Source organism: Empidonax traillii, unplaced genomic scaffold (assembly GCF_003031625.1).
Source record: "Empidonax traillii isolate 1590-97213 ecotype Southwest subspecies unplaced genomic scaffold, ASM303162v1 scaffold3201:size31392, whole genome shotgun sequence".
Lineage (NCBI taxonomy): Eukaryota > Metazoa > Chordata > Aves > Passeriformes > Tyrannidae > Empidonax > Empidonax traillii.
Window position 1 is genome coordinate 18,161 of NW_020958394.1, and position 7,983 is coordinate 26,143.

Genomic DNA, 7,983 nt, shown 5'->3' on the forward strand with positions numbered 1-7,983 from the left:
ATCCCCAGCCTGTGCTGCTCCAGGTGTGCCCCACACTGTTCCTGCAGGGCTCTGGCTGTTGGTGCTCAGTCTCTCTGATTTTAAACGACTCCAGTTCCACGGGAGGTGTTTGTTGTGACCCCTCCAAACCCGCAGGTGACTCGGGGGATCCCCCTCTGCAGAAACACGGGGTGTGAATCTCGAGTGTTTCCTTGGGACACACTCACCAGCACTGAAATCATTCAGGGAAACAATCATTCCCCCTCAGTCTGGTCAGTCTCTGTGCTTTGTTTATCCCTGGATTTGATTTTTGTATTTTATTATTCCTTTTTCTCCTCCCTCCCATTCCACAAGGAAATGATAATCAGTAGATGTTGTGTTTCTGTCAGACTAATAAAGAGCAAATCTGACAAGCTTTGCTTCTGATTTCATTGTTCTTTTTTTGGCTGTTTGTTGTTCACTCTGAGGCCTCGTTGCTTGTTCCTCCCTGGCCTTTGATGATCCAAACTGAGCCCTAATGAAGTGGGCAGAACATTGCATGAAAACAATTCCAAAGCCTTTATATTTGTTCTGGAAATATTGCCAGAAAATTCACCTATAAACAGGAAAATATATCAGGAATCGTAAGGCCATGAAAAGACCCAGGTTGTTCTGCAGTTCATTTCAGGGCTGACAGTCCCAGCTCATCGAGGGATCTCTGTGTCGGCAGCTTTACTTGTCCCACCACTTCAGTCCTGATTTGCTTTTAACCACTTTTGAGAGTCTCTGGAGTTACCAAGCCGCTTCTAAATTCTCTGAATCACCAGTTTCTCAACTTCTGAGTAGTTTAAAGCCTTCGCTGTGGGACAGCTGCTACGTTCAACCGAAGGCTGGGGGGGCAAAGGAACAAGAAGTTCAGTATTTCGAAGCTGTTTTGGTGTCTCATTGCTGCCCTTAAAAGTGCACTGAGGACAAATGAAGTCAGTGAGAAGTTCTGGAAATGGTTTCAATCTAAATGAGGAAAATGAGAGGATTATAAAGGGTTTGGGGCAGGGAGGCAGCCCCTGGGAAGCGCTGCATGTCCTGGGTGTGTGCAGGATTTGCAATAACTGAGCCGTGGCTGTGCTCGGTGTTTTTAGCAGAACTAACTCTGAGGTGATGGAGGAATTCACGTTCTAGTTATCCCTTTCCAAGGGAGAAAGACACTGCTGAGTTCCCAGGAAAGCCAAAGCCCTCTGGCTGCGTGGCCTGTCCTGCACAGTTCACCTCGCGCTGGCCGGGCCGGCTCGTGTTTTGAGCTCTCGTGTCTCAAAAGCCGTGCCGAGGCCGCAGCCGCAGCGTGTCCCGCTCTGTCCGCAGCTCCCCCCTGCTGAAGCTGCCGCTGCCGGGGACGGGCCCGGTGGAGTTCAGCACGCCCGTCAAGGATTACACCCCCCCTGCACCGGGCAGCGCCGTGCCAGCCGGGGAGCCTGCCGAGAGACCCGACTGGGTGAGTGCTGTGGGATGGGCATGGATCTGCTGTGGGATGGGCATGGATCTGCTGGGCCCTCCTGCTGCGGGATGGGCATGGATCTGCTGGGCCCTACTGCTGTGGGATGGGCATGGATCTGCTGGGCCCTCCTGCTGTGGGATGGGCATGGATCTGCTGTGGGATGGGCATGGATCTGCTGTGCTACTGTGCCTTCCTTCTGTGCTGCTGTGCCTTCCTGGAGCAGGACTGGGTATCCCTGCCGTGCTACTGTGCCCTCCTGGAGCAGAGCTGTGCCCAGGAGGCTGCTCTGCCCCGTCCCTGGAGGTGGCCGAGGCCAGGCTGGCAGGCTGGGAGCAGCCTGGGGCGGGCAGTGAGTCTGGGGGGGTTCCTGCCCCTGCTGCCCCTGCTGCCCCCGGCGCTGCCCGGGTTCTCTGCCACTCTGAGGGACGTCACTTGAGCGCAGAGCAGATTCACACGGAATCACAGAGCCGTGTAGGTTGGAAAAGGCCTCCAAGATCATCTAATCCCACCTGCCAGCACAGACTGGGGGGGTCTGCAGCACCATGAGGTGTCTGCGAGAGGCAGTGAGTCCCTGCTTCTGCCTTCCCTTCCAGGACCAAAGCCAGCAGGAATGGCAGCCCCTGCCTCCCACAGGGGTGCCCCTGGCAGCTGCCAAAGTGATCAGTGGCATTTTGCCTCTTGGAGTGACACCCTTTCTGTTTCTGCTCGTTAGTCCTGTCGTGTTCCCCCTCTGCTGAGGGAAAGGCAAACAGCCCGGTGCTGCCGTTCCCAAGAGGTGCCAGGCTGTGCCTGACCCTGCTGGGAGCTTCCCTGTGCCCAGAGCCTCACTGTGCCCCTGTCCCCCCACAGTACGTGGGTGCTCCCGTGGCCTACATCCAGCAGATCTTCGTGAAGGCCACCGTGTCCCCGTGGCAGAAGAACTTCTTGGCCGTGGATGTGTTCCGCTCCCCGCTGGCCCGCGTCTTCCAGCTCGTGGAGGAGGTCAGGAACCACGCCCTGAGGGACAGGTGAGGCACAGGGACCCGCTGCTGGGCACACCTGGCTGTGAATCGCTGCCTCGGGGTCCGAGGGTGAGCTCTGACTGGGTGACACTCAAAAGGAAAATGAGGGAGCAGTGCTGACAAGGGGTATGGGATCCATCCTCACACAGCACAGTTCCCATTTGTGCTGGAGAACTTCCCTGTCCGCCAGATAAGTCACTGATAATCCTCAGGAATCCTCTGGTCAGAGTCTGGAAGGGGCCTCCAGGGTGATCCCTGTTAGAGCAGGTTCATTGTCACAGAATTCCTTCTCAGCCACACCAGGTCTGAACCACAGTGAGTTCCTCTGTCCTTGCCACGCTCCTTGGAATTCCACGTGGGCAGGAGCCTTCTCCTGGCTCTCACTTCAGCTGTTTTTAGGACTGGTTTATACCAGCTTGGTTTTATCCTGCCGCAGTCTTTATACAGCAGTGATTTTCCCCTGCTTCCAGATAATTCCAGGGAGAACTCACACTCCCCACTCTGAACCTGTGTCTGTTAAGCCAAACATAAAACTCCTGGCTCGCTGGAGACGCTCAGCATTCCATGTGCCATCCTGGGCCCTCCCCTTGGCACTGTTGGTGTGGCACTGGCAGACGTCCCTGGGTCTTATCCCGGCTTGTTAATAAAAATACGTAATAATCACAGACTGCTGGAATGGTTCAGGTTGGAAGGGACCTCAGAGCCCACCCAGTCCCACCCACCTCCCACCATCCCAGGCTGTTCCAACCCCCATCCAGCCTGGCCTTGGACACTTCCTGCACCAGTTTTATGTCTTTGCTGTGAATTAAAGCGTTTTCTCTGTGGTGCTGCATCCACAGCTTCGGGGCCCGAGGGGATGAGACCTGCCCTGCCTCCCCCAGCCCTGGCAAGGCAAGAGTGCCTTTTATACACCATAAATTACCCTGGTGGTTTTTCTTTAGTAAATTTTCCGTTGAGTTCCACTTTTTTGTCTGAGAATTCCAGGTTTTGTGGAGTTCCTGGCCAAGCTCCTGCCTGGGTTTGCTCTCAAAGGCCAGAGAGGCTTCCCAGAGTGTCCTTTGGTGCTCAGTGAGGATGAAGGTGCTGAGATCATCCCAAAGCTTTCCAGCCAGGAGTTTCCTTCATTCTTTGTCCTGCAGCTCTCGCAGTCAGGGAGGATTCACTGCTCAGCCTCCATTGCTTCGTTCCTGACATTCCACCTGGCTCCTCTGCCTCGTGATGTTCCCTGCTTTGACCCTGCCCTTCCCCAGCTGCTGCTCCCAGGGTCATTTTTTAGCAATGCCATTTTTACTGTTAAATACAGATTCAGTTGTTTTTCCTCTGCCTTGCCAGCCCCCACAGCCATGGCCTGACCTTCTGTCCACGTGCCCAGTCCCTCTCCCCCGTTATCCTATGGAATGATAATCTGTTCCCAGTTCCAAGGCAGAAACAACTTGCTCCCAGGACTGTGCTGTCCCCTCGTTATCTCTCCCTTGGTTCTCGTTGTATTCTCATTATCTCCCCTTGGGGTTGTCCTTGGTGAGCAGTGATGCAACATGGACGCAACACTATCACTTTTTTAATTTTTATTATTATTTTTATTATTATTATTATTATTGCCAGAAGAAAAACATCTCAGTATTTAGACCCAAACCCTGGGGTAAGGTCACCATTTCGGTGATGGGCTCTGCTACTTCAAGAAAGATTTTTAGGTAAATTCCTGAAGTCATTATGAAGTTCTTGTTGTCAGTTGCTTTTGTCCCTATCAAAGTTGAGCATAAGTTGATTTCCTTGATTTACAGACAGGCTTCTTTTTATCTTCTATTTTATATTCTTTTATCTTCTACTTTATATTCTTTTATACTGGAGAGCAGGAGGAGCTGTGGTTGTTGAGTGTGACTGGGCAGGACCACCCTGTGGGTGTGTTTTCCTCAGCCCAGGGTGAGCTTTGAGCTCTCTCCGTGTAAACCCAGGAGTGACCTGGGGTTTGTGGTTTAACCCAGTTCCTGCCCCCACAGCATCCCTGCAGGGACACACCAAGTGTGTGGTGTCACATCAAAAGGGGCAGAAGGAAATCTCCATATCTTGGTTTTAACCCTTTTAGCAGTTTCTGGGAATGTCTCCCTGGGTGCTGGGGTTTTCCAGGAAACCATCAGGAGGGGTTTTTATTTCTTTTATTTCTTTTATTTCTTTTATTTCTTTTATTTCTTTTCTGCGGCCTTATCTGTCACCTCACTGGAACCTCACAATATTCCAGTGACAGCTGTGCAGTTGGATGTGATTTTGTGCAGGTGACTCATGGGCTGATTGTTTCACAATGACTCAAATTTTAATAGATAATACAATTACCAGGATGAGAAGCAAGAAGGTTGATATCAATAATACAATAAGGGGATGAAGCATTTGACTGAAGATCCTGGCAACTGCAGGAGACCAGGAAAGGGTGTTCCCCATCCTTTTTCACTCGTTTTGTCACACAATATATTTCTCCTATTTGTGATAGAGAGTAATTAGGTTTTTGTCCATTTTCTTGGGCATCTTTTATCAATTGTTTTAAGTCCTCATCTTGCAACAGCCTCTTTTAGCAGCATGAAATTCATACTCATGGGGGTAGGCTGTAACTCCTGAATTAGAATATAATTAGATTCCCAAAATTGGTAATAATTCCAATTGCATTTTGTGATGTTAACAGAATTACAGACACAAACATTAGAGTGGTTACTTGTATCCGCAGTGACATTATCTACAAGCACCCAATTAAAAGAAGTTTTATAGAAGTGTATTTTTCATTAAAGAAACAGCTGTGTGAAGTCCCACCCGACAGGTGGCAGAAACCACTAAAAGTAAAAGTGAATCAAGTCAGTTTGCAGAACTCAAAACTGTCCAATTAGCCCTAGACATTGCAGAAAAAAAAAAAATGACCAAAGCTCTACCTCTACACCAATTCGTAGATAATGACCAATACCCTATGGGAATAACTAAACAAATAAAAGAAAATAAATTGAAGACGTAAAAAAAACCCCATCTGAGCTACCGATTTATGGCAAAACGTCGCTGCCAGAGCAAAAAAACTGAATGTAAAAATCCGCCACGTAAATACCCATGTGCCCAAAAATGGAACTAATGAAAAACATGCTCATAACAGACAGACAAACCACGCTGCACAAGTCCAAGTGTCACAAGTAGACCTAAACTGGCAGCAAAAAAAAAAAATTGTTCCTAACTCAATGAGCCCATGATGCTTCAGGCCATCAGGGCCGAAATGCCGCCTATAGATAAACACGAAACCGAAAGGTGAATATAACCATGAATACTATTTCCCAAATTATTCATGACTGTAAAACCTGTGCTGCCATTAAACAAGCCAAAAGATTAAAGCCCCTGTAATGTAGTGAACACTAAGACAAGTATAAATACGAAGAAGCATGGCAAATTGATTATATCACATTGCCACAAACCCACCAAGGTAAACACTGTGTGCTTACCATGGTAGGAACGACTACTAAATAGTTAGAAACATATTCAATGCCACATGCAACAGCCCAAAATACCATTCTAAGTCTTGAAAAACAAGTCCTGTGGAAACATGACACTCCAAACCAAATTGAATCAAACAACAGAACTCATTTCAAAAATAATCTGGCGGCCACTTAGACACGGGAGCATGATATTGAATAAGTATATCACATTCCATATCATACACCCGCTGCTGGGAAAGTTAAAAAGTATAACAGACTGTTAAAAACAACTCTAAAAACACTAAGTGAGAGAACTTTCAAGAACTGACACAAGCACTTAGCCAAAGCCACCTGACTTATTAACACTAGAAACTCTGTCAATCGAGCTAGTCCTGCCCAAGCAAAATCCCTCCACACTGTAGATAAAAACAAAATTCCAGCAATCCATCTAAAAAATATGTTAAAAAAGGCTGTTTGAATTACTCCTTCCTCAGACCAAGACAAACCCATTCGTGAAATTGTTTTCGCTCAAGGGCCCAAAAATACCTAGTGAGTAATTAAAAAAAATGGAAAAAATCCACTGCGTACCCCAAAAAATTTAACCTTGGAAAAAAACTAATCATGTACTGTAAATTGTGTTTTGCAAGAAACCAGTCACCAGATGAAAAAGGCCTGAACAGTTAATGCCAGTATCCAGTAATAAACCAGCCCAAACCAAAAGACAAACCCTGAAAACCAGAACTGTGATTGTAACCTAAAGACCAAGAATAAAAACCAAACTAATCCTAATGCTAACACTAATTCTTCTACAACAAAATGAGTACTCTAAAGAATGAACAAGGACTATATACGAATATGTATATGTGTATATGTACGCAAAATATAAGTGAACGCAAAATATAAGTGTTACGTAAAAATAGTATGAAATAAAGAGAATGTGATGGTTTTAGTCTAGGCCTTCCTGGTGACCAGTTTGTAACCAAGGAAGTAGCCAATAGCATCTTAACTGTACATAACTGTAATTTACGTAAATATAGATATATTTTTACATAAGCAGCTTGACTGTGGGTTCTTTAATTTTTATAGTTCCTTTTCCTTTAACCTAAGGGCAGAAAGGAGGGGGAAAGGGGGCTGCTGTCGTAACTTTCGGGCACTTGGCAGGGAGCCAAGTCCAAACCGTCACAAAGCACCATTTTTAAATTTTTATCAGGAGAAATATTAATTGATCCCAGTTTTGTTCAGTGTCAAGACAAAAGTCTTGGGCTGTGACGGCGTCACCTCCACAAACAAATCGTTGTTGCTCTCGTACAGTACGTACATTAACATCAACAGTTTGTTCTTTAAATATTAAATATAAATATGATATTTATCTAATTACAATTACATAATGAAATATGAATGTTTGAGAGCTCCCTTTCAATCCTGTTCTCAGGGTACTGCGCCCCACACATAAGGGTGTCAGGGATGGTGAGCAGGCTGTGTCACTGTGGAAATGTTATTTTGCATCCACAGCTTGACTCACTTGGGAATTGGAGGTCTATTTTATGTGTTTATACATATATATACATTATATGTTTAAACACGTTTTTATGTTTAAACATATTTTATATGTTTAAAGCTATATGTTATTATTTAAAGTTATTATTTATATGTTAAAGTTATTGACATAACTTTAAAATACACCTTTAAACATATAAAATATGTCAATATTCATGCTTAAAAAAAGGAGGCACATATATTTTTTTCTTTTTTTAGTGTAGTTTACAGCAATGTGTAAGATTGTTGTTGTGCATTTGAAGCATCGTTTTTAATTTAGCATCCCATCGAGATGATGTGCTTGTTAATTCCTCCGTGCTGGTCCATTTCTGTTTATAACAAGTAGCTGAAGTGTACTTAGAAGGACTCACTCATGGCTAGGCTTCGCGAACGAAGATTTGAGAGGGGCTCTACCCACGCTTGCTACAAGCACGCTGATGGCTAAAAAGGCCAATGCGAGATAGACAAGTCCGGTTGCAGAACGTACAGCAGAAAGACTCTCCAGGTGATATCGACAAGACGCGATTCTTTCTGCATTGTCTTTTCTCCTCGAGAGTGA

At 46.1% G+C, this 7,983-nt stretch overlaps 1 protein-coding gene across 1 annotated transcript in view; it reads left to right on the forward strand.

Annotated features, from left to right (window-relative positions):
• LOC114072431 (sterol regulatory element-binding protein cleavage-activating protein-like) overlaps positions 1–7,983 on the forward strand; it is a gene marked incomplete at its 3' end in the record, with an annotated part of 20,843 nt that overhangs the window by 7,840 nt on the left and 5,020 nt on the right. Inside the window, exons 2-3 of the mRNA XM_027910329.1 lie at positions 1,318–1,447; positions 2,300–2,457. Coding sequence (XP_027766130.1) covers positions 1,318–1,447; positions 2,300–2,457 — 288 coding nt within the window. The remainder of the gene's footprint in view (positions 1–1,317; positions 1,448–2,299; positions 2,458–7,983) is intronic.